This window comes from Myotis myotis, unplaced genomic scaffold (genome assembly GCF_014108235.1).
Source record: "Myotis myotis isolate mMyoMyo1 unplaced genomic scaffold, mMyoMyo1.p scaffold_m19_p_18, whole genome shotgun sequence".
NCBI lineage: Eukaryota > Metazoa > Chordata > Mammalia > Chiroptera > Vespertilionidae > Myotis > Myotis myotis.
The window spans coordinates 6713425-6736007 of record NW_023416322.1 but is presented as its reverse complement, the minus strand read 5'-3'; the positions used below and the strand labels follow the sequence as shown (position 1 = coordinate 6736007).

Below are 22583 nucleotides of genomic sequence, written 5' to 3'. Positions count from 1 at the left end.
GGGGATGTCAGAGAGCCGGTTTCGGCCCTATCCCTGCAGGCCAGACCGAGGGACCCCATCAGTGCACGAATCCGTGCACCGGGCCTCTAGTTTAGTTATAAAATTGGTCTTTATTCTTGAGATGCTATAGTTAGTTGAAATTTATAAAAAGACAGCTAATAAAACAAGGCAGTATATGGCAAATGAAGCTGAATATGGGAATAGAAGAACTCCCATTAGAATTTGTGGATAATATTGGATAGATTGATATAGTAATAGTCCCTTTAGTCTTTTCACACAAAGAATAAAAATCAGAGAAACATTTTATAACCATAAGCATGGTTCATTAGTTTGCTTTGAGTAACGGACATAAAGCTGTTTTAGAAGAACCACTTCTTTCCTCATTTTTTCCACAGGGTCATGATCGTGGAGTAAACTGGGCCGCCTTCCACCCCACTATGCCCCTTATTGTGTCTGGGGCAGATGACCGTCAGGTGAAGATCTGGCGCATGAATGGTTAGTGAACAGTGATGGTATTACTACGATTAAAAAATTGCTTGCTGGCCAGGCTAGTGTGGCTCAGTGTTTGAGTTCGACCCATGAACCAGAAGGTCATGGTCAGGGCACTTGATCCCCAGTTAGGGAGCGAGCAGTAGGCAGCTGATTGATGTTGCTCTCTCATTGATGTATCTATCTCTCAATCCCTCTACCTTCCTCTCTCTGAAATCAATAAAAATACATTTTTTAAAATTGATTGCTGGCCAGCAAGGTGATGTAGCCAGGTCTTCTGGACTTAGAGACCTATTTTCTTACCTTAGACCAGTGGTTCTCAGCCTTCCTAATGCTGCGGCCCTTTCATACAGTTCCTCATGTTGTGGTGACCCCCAATTTCACTGTTACAAATTGAACATAATGAAAGCATAGTGATTAATCACAAAAACAATATGTAATTATATATGTGTTTTCCGATGGTCTTAGGCGACCTCTGTAAAAGGGTGGTTCGACCCCCAAAAGGGTCGCGACCCACAAGTTGAGAAACCGCTGCCTTAGATGGTTATGTTAATCCCAGGAGCATAAAAATTTCCTCATTCCCTGTTTTCTTATGATGGCATCCTGATTTTGAAGTGTATGAACACAGTGAAGAGTAGGAATTCATTCATCAACAAATGTTTATTTTTAAGTTAAATTTATAGGTCTGGCATTGGTTAATAAGATTATATAGGTTTCAAGTGTAGATTTCTATGGTACATGATTTGTATATGGCATTGTGTGCCTACCACCCAAAGTCACATCATCTTCCATCACCTTATATTTGGCTCCCTTTACCCTTTACTACCCCACACCCCTTTCATCTGGTAACCACCATACTGTTGCCTGTGTCTGCCTGTGTCTATGTGTTCCAGTTTTATATCCCACATTTTTTAAGGCTCTAGAGATACAATGGTGACTAAAACAGATAAAACTTCTGCCATACGGAGCTTATATTTATTTTCTAATGATAGCTAGTGACAAGTGAAACAGGGTAAGGGAATAAATAATAATGGAGAAAATGTGCTATAACCGATAGGAGGGTCAAAATATAAGAACAAATAAATATGTAAAGATTCAGAGGCTTAAATGAAGAGAATTACCGTATTAAAAAGAAGTTGCTAATTTTACACTTTGTAGTCTACCTTTGCATTTGATTAGAGGATGTCATAATTCCAAATCCCAAATGACCTATTTTTTTTTGGTCCTTCAGAATCAAAGGCATGGGAGGTTGATACCTGCCGGGGCCATTACAACAACGTGTCTTGTGCTGTCTTCCACCCTCGTCAAGAATTGATCCTTAGTAATTCCGAGGACAAGAGTATCCGAGTCTGGGACATGTCTAAACGGTAAGGGGATTATGATGTAGTGGTACCAAACCCAGGGGAAGCCCCGTTCTCTTACCCTCTTTCTTTTTAAAAATTAAATTAGAATACTGATGTTTGTTTCTCATTGTCTTCAGCATATAGCATATAAAGAAGTCAGATCATACACAGTCACACCTTGGAGATGTGGGTTCAGATCCAGACTGCCGTAGTCAAGTAAATATGGCAATACAACGAGAAACACAAATTTTTTTGTTTGTTTGTTTCCCAGTGCATATAAAAGTTATATTAACCATCAACTGAGCCTGTTGGTAAAATGGCATCAATAGACTTGCTGGGTGCTGGGTTGCTACAAACCTTCAGTTTGTTAAAAACAGTATTTGCAAAGTACAATACAGTGAAGTTTGATAAAACTAGGTATTCCTGTATTATGAAATCTTGAAGGGACCTAAAGATCAACCAACATTTACAAGTTTTCTATCAAATAGAAATCTCCATGTGTATTCTTTTTCTCTTAAATTCAAGCATGTTCTTCTGTAGCTAGAAAAATAAGAAATATGAAATGAAAGCAGTATAGTAGAAAATTGTGACAAATAGAGAAATTGAAATATCAAAATAATACAGTCTGTTTGGAGTTTCCTCCTGTTTTTTGGGGGTGGTGGAGGGGTTGGTAGACTTTATCATGACTACCTTTACTTAGGATATTTAGTATACTGTTACTGATTTAAATTAACATTTTGGCTTACCACTCAATACTCTTATATATGACTAGAGGCCCGATGCACAAAATTCGTGCAAGGGGCTCGGCCCTCGCAGCCCTGGCTGTCTCGGCCCTCACAGCAGCCCCGGCTGCCGCCTTGGCCCTTGCAGCAATCCTAGCTGCCTTGCAGCCCCGCACCCCGCCCACTGGTCGTTCCGGAAGGTCATTCTGCCCTCTGGTCTAATTAGCATATTAGCTCTTTATTACATAGGATGGGCTGAAGATTCCTCTGAAATTAATATTTTTCTTTGTGCATCTTTTATTTTCCTAGAACTGGGGTTCAGACCTTCCGTAGGGACCATGATCGTTTCTGGGTCCTAGCTGCCCACCCCAACCTTAACCTCTTTGCAGCAGGTAAGGGCCGCATCTTTTCTTTTACTTCCTTGTTTTAGTTCAAAGTTTGATTCTCCATTAGCTTTGTCTCCAGTAAATGCATAGTAGGGTGACAAGGAGAAATAGAATTATCAGAGCCATGTTGTTGAGGCTTTTTTCCTTCATACCTTCTTGGAGTAGTATTCTTGCAGTGTTCTTTCTTTACCGAGAGCCATTTAACAGTAAAGCCCATTAGTTCCAGGAGGCTTAGGAGTGTAATACTGGACACATGGATTTCTTAGATTGAGGAGCTAGAAGCTGAGTTTTATTCATTTAGCAAAAGCATACTAGTGTCAGGCCCTAGTGTGGGTGCTGGTGGTATAGCATAAACCAATGTCCCTTACTTGATGGAACTTTTATTTGCAGTGAAAAGAGCTAGACCATAACAATATATAGTGAAAAAGCTTTGAGGAAAGTTAAGCAAAAGCAAGGAAGAAAGAGAGGAATGAGTGTGGGGATTACGAAAGACCGTGATGTAAGGGATGCTGAGCATGTTTGAAGAACATGCCAATAGGGGCACAGTGAGTAAGGGGCTAAGTACAGGAAGTAAGACCAGGCCAGACTGTGCATGTGACTCTGAAGGGAAAGCCATTGGAAGTGACACAATCTGGCTTATTCGTGGAGAGTAGACTGTAGGGCAAAAGTTGAAGGTTTCTCTAAGAGATGGATGATGCCAGTGGGAAAAAAGCAAAACATTTGTCTAGAACAAAACCACAAAGGCTTTCAAAACTAGCATCTATTTGTTCAGCAAATATGTTTATGTTCTTACTAGAGGCCCGATGCACGAAATTCATGCATGGGTAGGGTCCCTAGGCCTAGCCAGAGATCAAGGCCGATCTGTGGGGCGACTGGCAGGGTGATGGGGGGTGGGAGGCCCGTTGGCACCCACCTTGGCTAGCCTGGGCCCTGTGGGCAGCTCCTGCATTGAGCGTCTGCCCCCTGGTGGTCAGTGTGCGTCATAGTGACCAGTTGGTCCCTCATTCAGTCGATTTGAATATTAGGCTTTTATTACATAGGATTATAAGCTAAGACTGGGGGAGGATGGAAGTTATTGTAATTTCTTCCCTCAGGAAGCTCATAGCATCATGGGGATGGTAGACATACACATTACCGTGTAGGGTGAGTGCTATATGGAGGTTTGCACAAAGTGTTAAGAGAACACAAGAAGGCATGTCTAAACGTAACAGTGTGAGAAAGTACTGCAGGTCCTCAAATAAAAATAATATTTTGTTCAGCATTTTATTATAATGTTAAGATGCTGTAGGAACTTAACTTTTCTTTATAGCAATTACCTTATGATAAAGTTGGTTTCATTATACATCGTTTTGCTTAAAGTTGCAAAACCTATCAATCATGTTAGGTAAGGACTTGTGTTTCAGGAAAGGATTCACAGAAATTTGTTTGACTAAAAAGTCCAAGAATCATGATAATTTAGGCAAATAACTGATGCATTTAGATGTCTTAACTTTGTTTTTAGCATACATATATAATCCTTATCTTCGTGTATCTCCTGTTTCCAGCTTTCCTTCTTGCCTTCAGCTAATTATTTCCTCTCTTCTCTCTGTGCCCCAGGCCATGATGGTGGCATGATTGTGTTTAAACTAGAACGGGAAAGGCCAGCCTATGCTGTTCACGGCAATATGCTGCATTATGTCAAGGACCGGTTCTTACGTCAGTTGGATTTCAACAGCTCTAAAGATGTAGCTGTGATGCAGTTGCGGAGGTAAATCAGACTGGTTTCTTCACTTCACACCGAACTCAGTCCTTTTAACGTTTTGGATCTTCTCTCCTGTCACAGGTTGAACCCCCATTGGCTGAGACTGTTCAGTTTAAACCCCAAGAGCATGATGGACAAGGAGATAGCCATTTGGGGAATGGGAGTTCCCCTGTTGAGAATGCCAGTGACTCTGTGGGCAGGAAATCATACTGCCACACTTTGCCAGCTCTCTTGCAAACAGGAGAAAGCTTCCTGGTAGAGAGTAGCCCAATTTGATGACAGGCCTTGTTGCCTTTATTTGGCATATCTATAACTCTTCTTTGCTTTCTAGCAAAATACATGCAACTCTAAACTAGATATATGTCTCTGGAAACTCTTTAACTCTGAGGATACAATAACTTCTGGGATGCCTGGCGAAAGGAACAGTCCTCTTTAAGAGCCAGCTGCATCATCACGCTGAAACATTCATGGTGGCAAATCTTGGCATGAGGGCTTGATAACGACCCTCTAGCATGACTACAATAAAAAGATGGTTTATAGGAACAGGAGAAATTAACCAGAGACAAATCACATGTTACTCTGTGGTGTCCACTGCAGTTATGTGTTGGAATTTGTATTCAAGGAAAACCAATCCTATTTATTACAGTAGTGCTAACCCTGCCTTCTGTTGAATAATTTGACTTGTAGTAGGGTTTGCTTTTTTTAAATACTGTTTGCTCAAAGCTGAGATAGGGAAGTCCCCAAACCTTAAGGGAAGGAAGGGAATAGATGCACTACTTACTTACTTTTATTCCTGATTATAAAAGTGACAAGTATATGTGTAAAGATGAGATAAGTAAGAGGTGTGGGAATAATTCTTTCTTCTTTCTATCCTTATGCCTCTTTCCTATTTTCTCTATATATTTCTAGTGGTTCCAAGTTTCCAGTGTTCAATATGTCATACAATCCAGCAGAAAATGCTGTCCTACTGTGTACAGTAAGTAACCATCGAGTGCTCCTAGGCCTCCCCGTTTCCCATAGGTCTCTTTCTTGTGCCGTAGGAATCTCTAATGTTTTCTTAGAAGTTTTGAGAGGACTCTCACAAAACAGGCTCAAACCAAGTAGGCTTCAGTTGTCATAAACATGTTAAGGGTTTGTGAACGTCTATCTTACATAAGGCTAACTAATGCCTTCCAAACTGTATGGAGCATCCAAATGAATGACCCAAACCCTTAAAAATAATTTGAGAGAATGTTTAAGGTTACACCTTAGGAAAGAGAGATGCTTATTTTGACCCCTCCATTTGCGTGAAAATAATAGAGCTGACTTTGAGAGGAGTTCCTCTCAGTGCGGTTGTCTTCAGGGTCATCAAGTAGAATCATCCTCATTTCTTGCCATACAATTCAAAAAGGAAATGACATTCTAAGGTTAGAGCCCTGGTTGCCAAGTTAAAAAAATGAGACCTGTCTTTCCCAATATGACTTCTAGTGTCGAATCCAGTCCTTTTCCTTCTTTTTTTAAAAAATATATTTTTATTGATTTCAGAGAGGAAGGGAGATGGAGAGAGAGAGATAGAAACATCAGTGATGAGAGAGAATCATTGCGTGACTGCCTCCTGCATGTCCCCCACTGGGGATCGAGCCCAAGCCCGTAACCCGGGCATGTGCCCTGACCGGGAATCAAACCATGACCTCGTGGTTCATAGGTCAACACTCCACCACCTGAGCCACGCCTGCCAGGCTCCAGTTATTTTTCAATATCTAGCAGTCCCATATCTTCCTCCTGGCAATTTTCTTTAAAGTCTTTTCTTTTATGTCTTTTTTTCCCCTTCAAATACACTTTTAAGTTGATGAGTATACTTAGTTGGGGCACTGGAATATTGGGGTCTTAGTCTATTAATTTGTGGAATAGAGAGCAGTCCTTGTTTTCATTCAAGTAATATCTGCATCTTTGGAGGATAAAAGAAAAATGAAGTGACAGGAATGCTGAGTTATTTGGCAACAAGCCCTATAAGTTTTAGCTATGGAGATATTCAAATGCCGTTGGGGTGAAGGATGAGAAAAGTATAGTTTCATGTTGTTGTCTGTGTATTCATACTGTTTTCTCTGTCAGAATAAACTAATATCTTGGGTGCCGCTTACTAATAATTTAATTTTCTCCTTCTACAGAGAGCCAGCAATTTAGAGAATAGTACCTATGACCTATACACCATCCCCAAGGATGCTGACTCTCAGAATCCTGATGGTATGTGTTCTCTTTATTCCCCAACTCTACTTCCAGCTCTCCCCTCCCACATCATCCCTCCTCTTTGAATTTTTCACATTCCATCCTCAGGCTGTGGCCACATCACTCAGGGCTGTGGCAGGTGGCACTGACAATTGCATCACAGGCGACCATGGTGTGAAATATTCATGTTCCTCTTCCATTTTATTACTCCAGCTAGATATATATATTTTATAATTTGGTTATTAGAAACTCTCCATATTCTCTTTCAGCACAGCATGTCATCCTAGTTTATTGCCAGCTGATATGACTTTCACCCTGGAAATTTCATTTATTTAAAATGTGGTTCCAATCTTGCAATGTCTCATCCTGGGACTAGGGATTTATGCCCCCATCCCCATCCAGATCCGCTTTGCTTCCTTTTGCTTGTCAAAAAGATGAGGCTGCTAACAGCCCCACATTCCACCAGGGATTCCAGGATCCAGCTGAGACCCCTGCCTCCCTCTTCCATCACCACCATGTCTTGTTGGTGTCCTTACTATTAGAACTTGCTGACAAAACATTGTCAGAATAGATCTGAGCCTTTCTAATGCTCCTGTCAGTGCACTTCCTCCAGTTGTTTTGTAGGTCAGGTTTATTCCTCAGGTCCCCGCTTGTACTAGCATACTTTCATGATAGTTTAGACCCCATCAACAAATTCTGAGAAATATTTTTCTAGCTCTGTTCTTATTGTGGTTATGGCAAGAAAAGAAAAAGCCTATATGTCTTTGGTATTAATAAAGCAAAGTCTCTTCTATAAATTAATCAGTTAAGCCATTTTTGACTGAGTTTTGTGATTTGGGCCCTCCCTACTCACCCCTTGCTTCCTCCCGCCATGTGTTTACAGTGAATTGAGTTTAAGATACCTTAGTTTCATCTTGCCACTTTTATTTTCTCTTCTCCATCTTTTGAGGGAGATGATAATTAGTAAAGAAGTAAAGGTGCCTTCCAGTGGTAGGCAGCTGAGAGGAAGAAGACCAAAAGCCTGGATAGTGAGGTTCCCTGGCTCCTAGAAAGTGAGAGCGTAGGCTGTCCTAAGAATTAGTTTTGTAAGAATTACTTTTGTAAAGAGCCTCCCTCCGACTCCCTCCCCCCAGGCGCCAGAGATGTACAAAGCAAGGCTGGCCAGCACATTCTGTCCAGTTTTCTGCTGATGCTAATAGATCAGAGAATATTGCTGCACACTCCTTGGCGTATCCTTCTTGAAGTTTTCCAGAGAGTGGAGTGCCCTGCAGAATTCTAATCAGCCAGTGAAATGTTTGGGAACTGGGGAACATTTGGTAACTTTCTTCAGAGTAATGGGAAGTCTTCGGAGCAACAACTTGGTGCTAAGTACTGCCCAGCATAGATGTGTTGGAGTGCTCTGCCCCGCCCTGCTCTAGGAGGAGGTCTGCATTTGCATGTTAAAAGCAGCAGAGCAGCTGCAGCCTGGGGAGGAGGCTCTGTCTCCACTGCAGCTTGTGGAGATAGGAGGTCCTATGACACTGGCAGGCTGCTTGCAGTGTGCCAACAGCTTGGCCGGCGCGGCCCTGCTCATTAGCTTGATGGAGTGTGCTGCCTCCCAAGATGGGCAGTCCTTCTGCCAGTACATGGTGTTGGCTGAAATGCAGTCACTTGGCCTAGAGAAAAGAGGCTTGGCAGGGGTAGAGGTTGGAGTTTGGAGGGGACTGATGGGAGAAAGTCACTGACAACAGCCCCCGGTTATGGCTGAATTAGTTATGAAGCAGCTGAACTGGCAAAGCCAACATGGCAGCCAGACTGGCAGCTCCATGGCACCTGACTCTGTCACCTGCCAGTGGCTCACCACATGCTCCCGCCCTTTGGTTTTGTTCTTCTCAGCTCCTGAAGGGAAACGATCCTCGGGCCTGACAGCTGTTTGGGTTGCTCGAAATCGGTTTGCTGTCCTAGATCGGATGCACTCAGTGAGTCAAGACTAAAAGGGGAACCTAATTTGGGGAGTATGATAGCAGTGGCTTTTGTATTAAAGAATAAAGAGCATTTTTCCCCTCTTACTCTCCCCTAAGCAGCTGTAATCCTTGTGTATCAGCTCTACCTCTATCCTTAGCCCTATCCCAATCCCCCTATGGGAAAATGGACTTAAAATTGATTTGATTGGGTTACTGTGGCCCTGGGCTTAAGAACCAAGCTAAAGTCACCCTTGACAACATCAAATTTGAAAAAGGTGGTCTAGATGAGGAATTGACCTTATCCTACTGCCTCCATTGGTACTTAAAATATCATAGGCCCTAAACAATATAAACAAAGCTCTCTCAAGAAAATATTTAACAAATTTAAGCCCAGAAGCACTGTTCTCTTTCTTTGGTTGATTGAAGAATTAAGACTTTATTGGACTTCTCAGGATATTTCAATTGAAAAAAAAACACAAAACAGAAAATAAAAAAAGCTATCAGGGCCCTTGGAGAGAATCTTGGTTGGAGAGTTTACCAAGACTGCTGATTAACCTGGACAGGAAAAAACACACCAAGCCTCGTTTATTGAAGCTAAGAAACAATGGCCGAGGGACATTGTCAGCGGTTGTCATTTTATATACCCACTCTTCTCTTAAGCCCCCTCTAACTGTCATTTCAGCTTCTGATCAAGAATCTAAAGAATGAAATCACCAAAAAAGTTCAGGTGCCCAACTGTGATGAGATCTTTTACGCCGGCACAGGCAACCTCCTGCTTCGAGACGCAGAGTCCATCACACTCTTTGACGTGCAGCAGAAGCGGTAACGTGCCGGGTGCCCCTAAGCAGACAGGCGTGTAGTGGGGGAGAGTAGACGTCTTTAGTGGGAGCTTTTTCCCCCAAGTGAGTTTGCCTCTTGGCTTGATTGCTTCTTGGGCTACGGTTCCAAGCTGTGTTTCTCCTGTGTGACTCTCCATCCTGTACATATGCATAACATTATAATAAGGGGCTTATTTATTTTTAGAACCTGAACAAAGAATGCTCTTGGGATGTAGAATGCTAGGGACTTAGGGATGAAAAATGCAGTTTCTGTACTTGAAGGGGCTTATAGTCAAGTGGTAAAAACAGACATATACAAATCCCTAATAATGGAAATAAGGCCCATTAATGAGGGAGTTGAAGAAGGAGGAAGTGTACAGTGTGAGCTAAAATGTTTAAGTCACTAAGCTACAATACCGAGAATGTCTCTTTGGTACTCTTTAAGAAATTGAAGTTTACATTAATTTGGAGATAGGAAGAAGGTAGGTCTTAACCTGGGACAAAGGAATCAGGTGTACTCATGTTTGCCCTTCTCTTTTGGTCCCAGAACTCTGGCATCTGTGAAGATTTCCAAGGTGAAATATGTTATCTGGTCAGCAGACATGTCCCATGTAGCTCTACTGGCCAAACATGGTAAGTCTGCATTATATCCACCCTGATGTGGAAGCCAGTCCTTCCCTCCCTATCCCTGCAAGTCCACTCACCCTATCTAGCAGAGCACTCATCCCCTTTGCCTCTTACAGCCATTGTGATCTGTAACCGCAAACTGGAGGCTCTGTGTAACATTCATGAGAACATTCGTGTCAAGAGTGGGGCCTGGGACGAGAGTGGGGTATTTATCTATACGACAAGCAACCACATCAAATATGCTGTCACCACTGGGTAAGTTACTTTATCTAAGATACAGTTTGGGAGAAGGTGGCTTCTTGAAATCACTGTCCTGTCTCAAGAGATGTAACTGAACTCCTCCCTGAACTTTCTTCATGGAAAAGCTTTGTCTAACATATTAGACATACATGTGCTAGGGGCATCCGAACATTCTTTGTTCAACTCTTTTAGAATTGTGAAATACGACACATATATAGAAAATTATACAGATTTTATAGAGAGAGAATAGCAAATAGTTATGTAAACATCTGTACAACTGCTGCCTAAGTCAAGAAATAGAACAGTTCTGACACCCCAGAAGCCTTTTGGTCATTATTGATGACATCCCCCTTCATTCTCCACCCAAAGATAACATTATTCTGACTTTTATGATAATTTCTTCTTTGTTTTTCTTTGTGATTTTACCACTCAGTTTGTGTCTTAAAATAATATGACTTAATTTTTCCTGGTTTTGAACATCATGTAAATAAAATCATACTGAATATATTATTTCATATTTTGCTTTGTTCAATATTTTGTTTAAGATTCATTCATCCATGATGTAGCTTTAATATTATTTATTTCATTGTTGTATAATATTCTATTATACAAATATACCACATTTTATCAGTTCTACTCTAGAGGAATATTTGAGTGATTTCTAGTTTTGGGCTATTATGGGACAATGTTCTTTTAAATATTCTTTTACATGTTTCTGGTGCATATGAACATATATTTCTCTTAGGTATCTACCCAGAGCAAACTCTGCAGGGTCATAGGGTATGCATATCTTTACATTTACTAGGTAATGTGAATTTGCTTTCCACAGTGGTTGTACTATAAAAGTTTCCTTGCTTGTCATCTTGGCCAACACCTTCCTTTGTCAGACGGATTTTTGTTTATCTGGTGGGTGTGTAACAATATCTCACTGTAATTTTACTTTGCTATTCTCTGATTCCTAATAAGATTAAGCAACTTTTCATTTGGCCATCCATCAGGATTTCCTCTTCTTTGAATTCCATTCACGTCCTTTCTTCTTTTTAATGAGTTATCCTTGATCATTTGTAGGCGTTCTTTATATACACTTGACCTTTGAAAGCTGTGGCTAGGGGCACCACCCCCCACGAAGTTGAAATTCCTTGCTTAACTTTTGACTTTCCAAAAACTTAACTACTACCAGTAATAGCCTACTGTTAACAAGAAGCCTTACTGATAATGTAAATAAGTTGATTAACACATATTTTGTATGTTATATGTATTATATACTGTAGTCTTTAATAAAGTAAATTAGAGAAAAAATTTTATTTAAAAAAATCAAGGAGGAAAAAATACATTTACAGTATTTATTGAAAATATCTGTGTAACTAGACCTGCGTAATTCAAACCCGTGTTGTTCAAAGGTCAACTGTATTTGAGTATCAGTCTTTTGTCAGGACTATGTATTACAGATATCAGTATCTCCTCCCATTCTGTGGCATGTCTTTTGACTCTCGTTATGATAACTTTTACTAGTAATGAGCAGAAGTTCCTAATGTAGTTGAATCTGTGAATCTTATCCTTTATGGGTATTGAACTTTTTATCCTATTTAAAAACTCTTTATTGACGCCAAGATCATAAAGGTATTCTTTTTATTCTCTTGTAGAGTTTTTATAGTTTTGCCTTTTGTAGGTAGGTCCATCTACCTGAAGTTTATTTTTGTGTATGGCTTGAGGTATAGGGGACTCAGTATCTTTAACACTATAAATTATCCATCAAATATTATGTTAGTTATACCTGTAAGTTTTAATTTTGTAAACTTTTTCTTTTCATTCAGTTTAAAATATTTTATGCTTTTTATCATTTCTTTGTGTGTCAGACCTCTTTTTTTCTTAATTAGTCTCAAAGAGGTTTTATCAGTTTTATCCACCTTTTGCCTTTATTAAACTTCTCTATTGTATTTTTTTCAATTTCTTGATTTCTACTTTTGGCTTTATTATTTTCTTTCTTTTTTAAAAAATATATATTTTTATTGATTTCGGAGAGGAAGGGAGAGGGAGAGAGAATCATTGATCGGCTGCCTCCTGCACGCCCCCTACTGGGGATCTAGCCTGTAACCTGGGCATGTGCTCTTGACTGGAATCGAACCCAGGACCCTTCAGTCCACAGGCTGATGCTCTATCCACTGAGCCAAACCAGCTAGGGCTATTATTTTCTTCTAAGTACATTATTTGGTTTAACTTTTAAAAACATTTTTTGAGATGGGTGCTTATTAATTTTTAGTTTTTCTCCTAATTTATACATTTAGTATTTCTTTTAATACAGCATATGCATCTAACATTATAAATTATCCATCAGATATTATGTTGTTTATACTTGTAAGTTTTAATTTTGTGTTTTCATTCAGTTTAAAATATTTTATGCTTTTTATCTTTTTTTGTATGTGTGTCAGAACTCTTCACATCTATCTCTCTTCTACTTTCTCTTATACCTTATAAGGAAGGAATTAATTATCCATAGTGGCCTAGTGATTATATATCAGAACTTCAGTTAACTTTAGGTCGGATTCCTATTGCCATGTCTGTTAACTCCTAAATAGTTTATGAAGAAAAATCATGCTCTTTGCTTTATCTTTCCCACTTCATAATAAAGAATAAAATAAATAAGCATGGCATTTAATTCTGCTCTATTTTGAATCACTTCCCATCTATACCATTGTGCAAATTGCACTAGACAAAAGGGTAATGAGAAGATAAAAGGCTGTGTCTAGGCTTGTTCCATTTCTTTATAGGCTGGATTTTCCCCCTCACTCACTGGAAGTTGTGCTCTCTGACTCCTCTTAGGGACTATGGGATCATTCGAACTCTGGATTTACCCATCTATGTCACAAGGGTGAAGGGCAACAATGTATATTGCCTAGATAGGGAGTGTCGTCCTCGTGTGCTCACCATTGATCCTACCGAGTTCAAGTTCAAGCTGGCCCTGATCAACAGAAAATATGATGAGGTATGAAAGAAGAAAACATGCTAGGAGTATTGAGATGGGAAGCATTCCTTTTTTCCTATAAGTAATCTCTATTTCCTATCCTACCCCGCCCCAAATGTCTAGGTACTGCACATGGTAAGAAATGCCAAACTAGTAGGCCAGTCTATTATTGCTTATCTCCAGAAGAAGGGCTATCCTGAAGTGGCACTGCATTTTGTCAAGGACGAGAAAACTCGCTTTAGTCTGGCACTGGAGTGTGGAAACATTGAGGTGAGAACAATGTGGTTATAAGCTCCATAACAATGTGAGAAGGTAAGGGTTAGAGTGGCATTAGGAAGGCATTATTCTGGGCTTGCTTCTTTAGCAAGTATAATAGAATTTGGATTTGTTTTTGTTTTTTTAGTTGTTAGCTATAACCATCTTTCTGTTGCTGTTTGTCCGTTTCTACTTTTTCCTGTCTGCTTCTGCCACAGCACTTCTGTTTATGCTCAGTTAGTTTGAATTCAGTAAATTTAGAATAGGGGCAAGATAGCATGGGATTAGAAAAATCTACTTTCTTGACATTTGACTTGCTGATTGGCTGCTTAGATGAAAGAGTACTCATTAAATGTTGGACCCTAGAGTCTGTAGGCATTATTTTTAAATGGGAGAGGGCTTAGGAATGTAGACTTTTCAGTTTAGAACTTCCTTCTTTTATTATTTCTTCTGTCTTTCCTGAAGCCCCTGTGGACCTTTAGACTTGGCAGGTCGGAAATACTAATAACATAGCTAAGAAAGATTTGGCTCTATGGAATCAACAACTGCTAAGAAGTAATTTTGTAAAAACTAAATTTCTGATGACAATGTGATGTAATTCTTCTATCCATGGCTCCATAGGGGTTATATTTGTTGGTAGGATTTTCAGTACAATTAGGCTGAAAGTTAGGTGTGACTGAAAGTTCCTTGGGAGGTGTATTTAGAGGCAAACCCTGACTGTAGTCCTGGCTTGGAGCCACAGCGCCCATCCTGTTAACTCTGACCCTGGGGATTCTTTAGATTGCTCTGGAAGCAGCCAAAGCACTGGATGACAAGAACTGCTGGGAAAAGCTGGGAGAAGTGGCCTTGCTACAGGGGAACCACCAGATTGTGGAAATGTGTTATCAGCGCACCAAAAACTTTGACAAACTTTCCTTCCTCTATCTTATCACTGGCAACTTAGAGAAACTTCGCAAGATGATGAAGATTGGTGAGGCCCCAGAAACTAAGGATGGGAAGAGGGGTCCTTGGGGGAAAGAGGAAGCTAGAGAGGAGAGAGAGAATTTAAGAGAGAAGACCTAACTTGGTGTCTGTTACTGACTTGGTACAGCTGAGATCCGAAAGGACATGAGTGGCCATTATCAGAATGCCCTGTACCTGGGTGATGTGTCAGAACGGGTGCGGATCCTAAAGAACTGTGGGCAGAGTGAGTATCCACCCAGACTCCCCTGTTCCTTCGGGCCTTAGGAAGTATTTTCTCTTCATGGTGAGTTATCTGGTGTAGTAGAGAGGGATTTGCCTTCATTGGCAGTTTTTCAGAAGAGACAATATGCTCCTACCACGCTCAGAGACTTTCTTCTAAGCCAAATGGAGGCACAGCCAGGATATTGAGTCTGTCCAAGCACTCTTAGGACCATATTTAATAGTCATGGAGGAGTTAGAAGTTGTAAAAGGTCCTAGAGCAGGCACCCTAGTTAATGCAGTTCATTAGATGCCATTCGAATTTTATTCTTTTAATTCAATTCTGGAGGTTTTGCTCATTTATTCTTTGTTTATATATTCAAGGGATATTTTTTAAATGTCACTGTATACCAAGCATTATACTAGCATGTGAGATACGTCAGGGAACAAGAAATGTACAAGATGTGGTTTGGACCAATGTGCTAGCAGTGAAGGGGTGACCAATGATAAAGGTAGAATCAACGTGGTTTATTGAAGGACTAGATGTGGGATGTTTAACAGAGGAGTCAGCAGTGATTCCCAGGTTCTCATCAACATTAATGATAGATCTTAAAGATAAGCACTGTATTAGTTATCTGTTGCTATGTAACAAATTGCACCCAAACTTAGTAGTTTAGAATGACAAACATTGACTGTTTTCATATTCAACATGGCTTAGTGTCTCTCATGAGGCTGCAATCCAGGTGTTGGCCAAGGTTGCAGACATCTCAAGGCTCATGTGGGGGAGCATCCGCTCCGGCGCTCACGACGTGGCATAGGCAGTCCTCAGGTCCCTGCTGGCTATTGGCTGGGAGATGGCATTTTTCTGCTTCTCCATAGTGTAACTCACGACAGCTAGCTTCCCTCAGAGCACGTGAACAAGAGAGGGCACCCAAGATGGAAGTTACAGTATTTGTTTCCTAATCTCAGGATTGATGTCTCATTACTTCTGCCATGATGTTCTGTTCATTAGAAGCAAGTCAGCAAGTCCAGCCACACTTAAGGGGATGGGATAATGCAAGGACTTGAATACCTGGAGGCAGGGATCACTGGGGAGGCATCTTTGAGTCTGCCTACCCACAGCAGCATTCACTTGGATATACCTGAACCACAGTCCGTTTTCTCTACAGAGTCACTGGCTTATCTCACAGCTGCTACCCATGGCTTAGATGAAGAAGCTGAGAGCCTGAAGGAGACATTTGACCCAGAGAAGGAGACAGTGAGTCTTTACATGAGTGTCTCTGATTAACTCTGAAATCTTGGGACGTTTGTGTTCTTTTTTAAGCCTCACCCAAGGAATGAGGATATTTTTTCCATTGATTTTTAGAGAGAGTAGAAGGGAGGGGAAAGAAAGAGAGAAACACTGATGTGAGAGACACATCGATTAGTTGCCTCCCACACGCACCCCAACCAGGGTCCGGGATCAAGTCTGAAACCCAGGTATATGTCCTTGACCGGAAATCAAACCCGCGACCCTCCAATGTGTACACCTACGCTCTAACCACTGAGAAACATAGGCAGGGGTTGGGTCATTTAAAATATGTTTTTATTGATTTTTTTTTCTTTTTTTTTTTTAGAGGAAGAGGGATAAAGAGATAGAAACATTGGCTGCCTCCTGTACTCCCCCTACTGGGGATTGAGCCTATAAGCCAGGCATGTGCCCTGGCCAAGAATCGAACCCGTGATCTCTTGGTTCATGGGTCGACACAAAGCCACACCAGCCTGGCAATCTTGGGGCATTTTAAACCTACAAATGTCCCTGTCCTAACTGAGGGTCTGTAACTATCCCCTGCATGATTCCTGAGAGTTGTTTGCTTTTAATCTTCTTCTACCTTTCAGATTCCAGATATTGACCCTAATGCCAAGTTGCTCCAGCCACCTGCACCTATCATGCCATTGGATACCAATTGGCCCTTATTGACTGTGTCCAAAGGGTTCTTTGAAGGCTCCATTGCCAGCAAGGGTAAGTGCTCACTGCTCCCATATTGTTGTTGTTTGTTTTGTGGAGAACTGTCCTGGGGAGTACCATCGGCTCTCCTCTCCTTTTCATCTTTCCTTTTTTTTTCTGTATGAAACCTCATGGAGCACTGAGATGCCAGAGTTACGGTATACAGTGTTTTAAAATCTAAAAAACGTTATGAGATCCTTAACATTTGGAAAATAGGTGGGGAAAAAGAGAGATGTCTTAGTTCATGCTTCTAACAACCACTACTAGCATTTTGGTGTATTTCCTTAGGTTTTACCATATATATAGTAATACTCTCCATTGAGTATTTTATCACTCATGACGTACAATGTTAAAAGTATAAATTCATGCCGAAACCGGTTTGGCTCAATGGATGGAGCGTTGGCCTGCGGACTGAGGGGTCCCGGGTTCGATTCCGGTCAGGGGCATGTGCCTGGGCTGCGGGCACATCCCCAGTGGGAGATGTGCAGGAGGCGGCTGGTCGATGTTTCTCTCCCATCGATGTTTCTGACTCTCTGTCTCTCTCCCTTCCTCTCTGTAAAGGATCAATAAAATATATTTAAAAAAAAAAAAAAGTATAAATTCAGCTACCTCAAATTCTGTCATGTGGGTATATGCAGATGTGTGCCACCACACCCACCCTTAACTCTCCTCCTTTCTTCTTGGATATGTCTACTAAGTCATTTCTCCTGACTTACAGCTTAAGTAGACCCTTAGGCATTTTGCTCCCAGCTCTGCTCCTCTAACCAACCCTATGTCCTCATGCCCTGTGCACACTATAGTGATAACTTAGCAAAGATCTCAGTAAGAAATTCTAAAGTTTGTAGCCAAAGGTTGGTAAGTTAAATGATTAAGAGGCAGTTTTTGGCAGCTGGAAGGCCAGTTTTTCCCCTCTTTTCTGTTCCCTCTCCCTGTGAAACCTACTGAAAGCATAATTTACATATTATAAATAATGAACAAAAACAATAAGGAGACAGAACCTTATCACCTGCTTTTGTAAGGATTCAGCTGCCTGCAGAGGAGGCCACATCTCACACTTGCCTGACTATAACCAGCTTCTGTTTGTCCTTTCCTCTGCAGGGAAGGGAGGAGCACTGGCTGCTGACATTGACATTGACACTGTTGGTACCGAGGGCTGGGGAGAGGATGCAGAGCTGCAGCTGGATGAAGGTAAGAATACTATTCTAGGACTGGTCTGAGCAGATGCGCCCCCTGGAGTGGGCTGTGGGCAGTTCTGCAGGGTCCCAAACCATGGGACTAATAAGGATCTCAACATTTTGCTTTTCTTTGGCTAAGATTTTGTCACTACCGGGATCTATTCTGAGCTTGGCCTTTTCTTACAGATGGGTTTGTGGAGGCTTCAGACAGTTTGGGGGATGACGCTCTTGGGAAGGGACAGGAAGAAGGAGGTGGCTGGGAGGTAGAAGAAGATCTGGAGCTCCCGCCTGAGCTGGTATGTGGAATTCTTACCCTTGCAAAGTTCTCACTCTTCTCCCTGTGGAAGCCAATGGCCTTATTGCCCACCCCACCATCACCACCCCGTCCTGAGGTCCCCAAAAGGAAGGGGGTCTAGACCCTCCTAATCTGATGCTTTGTCTCCCATTTGAAAGAAGAAAGAATGAGGTAACCAGGGTTGTGCCCGCAGCAGCTTATGGGAAGGCAGCAGGCTTTGTGTCAGCACGCTTTGGTGTATCATTTTGTTACTTGTAAAGCTGCTCCCATTTTGAGTGTCTTTTCCCACAGCCACAACCCCTCCTCTCCAGTAGAGACTGGGAACCAGGTATCATGCTCTGTTCAGATTTGTCAGGACAGAATGCTTGAAAAAAGAGACTCACTCACTGTTTTTCCCATAGGATATACCCCCTGCAGCTGGTGGGGCTGAGGATGGGTTCTTTGTGCCCCCCACCAAGGGAACCAGCCCAACTCAGGTAAGCAGGGAGGCAGCCCTGTGGGGATGAGTGTTTCTGAGCAGACAATCATTGATTGATGTGCCAGGGGTATTGATGTAGAATAGGATAGTTTGGGAAGAGTAAGAACAAGCTTTCACTGGGCTTGGGTTTTCTGTTTTTTTGTTAGACCTGGTGCAATAACTCTCAGCTTCCAGTTGATCACATCCTGGCAGGATCTTTTGAAACTGCCATGCGGGTAAGTCTTAAAGTAACTTTGGCTTTTGTTGAGTGTGTCTCAACCAGAGTCCCAGGGAGATGGTTGACCAACCCAAATGGAAATTATCCCACCCACAAGGGCACAGGCATGTATTTACCATGGAAACCCTTGGTCTTAACTGAGGAAACTTGTCTCATAAGGCCTTCCTCTTACCTGCTTTCCATTTGGCTTAGTAATCTCCTAGGTGAGTCCTTCCAGCCATCTTCCACTCATTTTATAGCCTGCTTTCTGGCTCACGTCAGTGAAGTAAGCATCCCTTCATGAGCAGGTACATGTTTTGAACACTAAGCATGTGTTCAATAGCAATGATAACAGCCACCACAACTGTAACACCTAACACTTATTCACTGTGTGCCAGGCTCTATCCTAAATGCTTTAATAGGTATTGTTAAATGAGGTAGGTCCTATAAGTAAGTGTAATTTACTGGTGGGGAAACGAGTACAGAGAAGTTAATTGGTAATTGGTTTTTAAGTGGTAGGTAGGAGAAACATCCTTATGTTTCTTGCTTCCTGTATTTCAGCTCCTTCACGACCAGGTAGGGGTAACTCAGTTTGGCCCCTACAAGCAACTCTTCATGCAGACCTACGCCCGAGGCCGAACCACCTATCAGGCTCTGCCCTGCCTGCCCTCCATGTATGGCTACCCTAATCGTAATTGGTAAGGCCTCTTGTTCCTGACTTTTATCTGTTCCAACATGGTTTAGATATTTCAGGTGGTAGCCTCAGGGACAGTCACAATTTCTCCAAAGTTGGGGTTTCCTGATAGGGAAAGATTTTTGGCTTGGCACTCTGTGAGGTTTGGTTACTGCTTTCACAGTGATTATGTTGCCAGAAAAAGTAGTTGAGTCCCAGTGGCCTCCTAATTATTGTCTATCTTCTTCCTGCTTTTCCGTTTGTAGGAAGGATGCAGGGCTGAAGAATGGTGTACCAGCTGTGGGCCTGAAACTTAATGACCTCATCCAACGGTTGCAACTGTGCTACCAGCTCACCACAGTGGGCAAGTTTGAGGAGGCAGTGGAAAAATTCCGTTCCATTTTACTCAGTGTGCCGCTCCTTGTTGTGGACAATAAACAGGAGATTGCAGAGGTTAGGAGGGGTCTCCTACTTGTCCTAGTCATGGGCACCCCCACATTCCTGCCTCTGTACCATGATCTTCCTTTGCCCCTTGCTTCAGGCCCAACAGCTCATCACCATTTGCCGTGAGTACATTGTGGGTTTGTCCATGGAGATAGAAAGGAAGAAGCTGCCCAAGGAGAGTCTGGAACAGCAGAAACGCACCTGTGAGGTAGGATCTGTGGCCCTCTGAGCAGTAAAGAGGTTTCCTTCCCTTTTCCCTCCATTACGTCTGAACCCAGATCTCAATCTGGGGAGTAAGAGAAATTTGGTCCCATTTCTGTGAGAAGAGAATGCATTTCTCCACCCTTCTGCCTCATCTCATCAGTCTTCCATACCTAGGAAGCAGAAGACTTCCCTGCTTTTTACCAGTCCTGTTTTTATTTGTGTGGTTTTTTTAAATGCATGTGTACCAGCTATGCAGGACCTATCTCAACAGTAGCATCAGCCTCTCATGTGTTCCTCTTTTTGTCCACCAGATGGCAGCCTATTTCACCCACTCAAACCTGCAGCCTGTGCACATGATCCTGGTGCTGCGGACAGCCCTCAACCTCTTCTTCAAGCTCAAGAACTTTAAAACAGCTGCCACGTTTGCTCGGCGCCTGTTGGAACTTGGGCCCAAGCCAGAGGTGGCTCAACAGGTAGATAGGAACTCTGTCCGTGAGCATAAAAGAACCAGGTCTGCTCTTACATGGAGGGAGTAGTAGACCAAGGCCCTTGCTGCTGAAATAAACAGAATAAACGGAATGATATTCAACAAAAACAGCCACAGAATTTGACTCTTTTTACTTACTGGCATGGGCATCTCCTTTTGTTCCTGGAAACTGAACTAATAACTTATTCAGACATGGCACCAGTGTGAGAGTGACTGGCAACCTAGAATAGCTCCACTGCACCTGAAAATAGCCGTATGCCTGACTTTAAGCTCAAGATCTCCCAGTACCACCACCACTAACCTCCACATATATGTCCCATTGTGTTCTCCAAAAGCATTCTTGGGCAGTAGAAGCCAGTTCTAACTCAGGCCCGACCCTGATAATTCTCAGACTTGGTAGAGGAATATGGGTCTAGATCCAGGCAACTTCTTTGATGTTGAGAAGGAAAAGCCTGATACTACAGGAATGGTCATTATTACCCCTTCATACATGTCCTGCACAGAGGTTGTATTCTGAATTCAGTGCAATTTCATCCTGCCCCAAAGAAACTACTAAACCATAAAGATGAGATCATTTGAGTTGTGTGAAGCTTTGAGTACTCTCAAATAAAATATGCCTTCCCTCTCTTAGACCCGGAAAATCCTGGCAGCCTGTGAGAAGAACCCCACAGATGCCTACCAACTTAATTACGACATGCACAACCCTTTCGACATCTGTGCTGCATCTTATCGGCCCATCTACCGTGGGAAACCAGTGGAAAAATGTCCGCTCAGTGGGGCCTGCTATTCCCCTGAATTCAAGGGTCAAATCTGCAGAGTCACTACAGTAAGTACTGTCCTCAAGAAATGCATCCAGGATATTGAGGGGAAGGGAAAGAGAAGAAGCACATTGGTCCTTTTTCTCTTGCATTTGCCCCTACCGCCTTGAGGCAGTATACTGGACACAGCTAGAGCTTCTCCCACTGCTCTTTGTCAGTCACTACACTAACAATAACGAAGCACTTGACTGTGCTCATGGAAGAGTGGAGGGAGTAAGCTTTCTAGGCGTCTCAACCTCTCAAACTCCTAACTTTTTCCTGTTTCCTCTTCCACAGGTGACAGAGGTTGGCAAAGATGTGATTGGTTTAAGGATCAGTCCTCTGCAGTTTCGCTAAGGCCCCCTTTGTGTGTATAGGGTCAGTCACCATATTCCCCTCAGCCTCCACCCCAACCCCAAGAATTAGTCTTTATGTTCTAACATGTTCCTTAGCTACCTTTCAAATTGACATTTACCTTTCCCTGCCCTAAAATCAAGTATTCTTTTCTCTTGTTCTAGGGCTAATAAATGTCTCAGCTTGACTTTTTTTATTTTTTGCCTCTGAGGACCTTTCATTCTCTCAATCTTACAGTTGTGGTCACAATTGGACTTGCTTTCCCAGCTTAGCTCTTTCAAGAAACAAATGAAAATGCAAAGGTGAACATTTGTTTAGTAAATTCCTTCAATGTTAATCCTTTTCTTCCCTACTACCTTTGTATCCTTCTTGTCAGAAAGGAGTGAGATGTAATAAATAAGATAGCATCTTTTACTCCGTCACAGCAAACTAAACCATCCTGCATTTTAAACTTCCAGGCAGGTACCCTGTCCCCAGAAATTTAAAGTCTGAAAAGAAACTGTCTGGTTTTCCAAAAATGCATGTCACTTTTTATTGATTTTTTATAATCATTGTTCTTATTTGTTGTTTCTCACACTAAATAAAGTAAATTACTGCGAGA

General features: G+C 41.9%; 1 protein-coding gene across 2 annotated transcripts in view; it reads left to right on the top strand.

Annotated features, from left to right (window-relative positions):
- The window catches only part of COPA (COPI coat complex subunit alpha), a 40748-nt gene extending 18165 nt beyond the window's left edge, over positions 1 to 22583 (top strand). The window contains exons 8-33 of one of the 2 annotated variants that reach the window (XM_036342348.1): positions 396 to 495; positions 1721 to 1856; positions 2864 to 2946; positions 4537 to 4687; positions 5591 to 5657; positions 6829 to 6904; positions 8762 to 8844; positions 9512 to 9651; positions 10195 to 10280; positions 10391 to 10529; positions 13335 to 13497; positions 13600 to 13746; positions 14512 to 14701; positions 14822 to 14917; positions 16062 to 16150; positions 16771 to 16894; positions 17978 to 18067; positions 18241 to 18350; positions 18751 to 18825; positions 18974 to 19042; positions 19585 to 19721; positions 19963 to 20149; positions 20238 to 20348; positions 20656 to 20817; positions 21463 to 21657; positions 21926 to 22583. In XM_036342348.1, coding sequence (XP_036198241.1) covers positions 396 to 495; positions 1721 to 1856; positions 2864 to 2946; positions 4537 to 4687; positions 5591 to 5657; positions 6829 to 6904; positions 8762 to 8844; positions 9512 to 9651; positions 10195 to 10280; positions 10391 to 10529; positions 13335 to 13497; positions 13600 to 13746; positions 14512 to 14701; positions 14822 to 14917; positions 16062 to 16150; positions 16771 to 16894; positions 17978 to 18067; positions 18241 to 18350; positions 18751 to 18825; positions 18974 to 19042; positions 19585 to 19721; positions 19963 to 20149; positions 20238 to 20348; positions 20656 to 20817; positions 21463 to 21657; positions 21926 to 21985 — 3066 coding nt within the window. In that variant the 3' untranslated portion in view covers positions 21986 to 22583. The remainder of the gene's footprint in view (positions 1 to 395; positions 496 to 1720; positions 1857 to 2863; positions 2947 to 4536; positions 4688 to 5590; positions 5658 to 6828; positions 6905 to 8761; positions 8845 to 9511; positions 9652 to 10194; positions 10281 to 10390; positions 10530 to 13334; positions 13498 to 13599; positions 13747 to 14511; positions 14702 to 14821; positions 14918 to 16061; positions 16151 to 16770; positions 16895 to 17977; positions 18068 to 18240; positions 18351 to 18750; positions 18826 to 18973; positions 19043 to 19584; positions 19722 to 19962; positions 20150 to 20237; positions 20349 to 20655; positions 20818 to 21462; positions 21658 to 21925) is intronic. The other variant, XM_036342349.1, reaches the window with a different exon arrangement.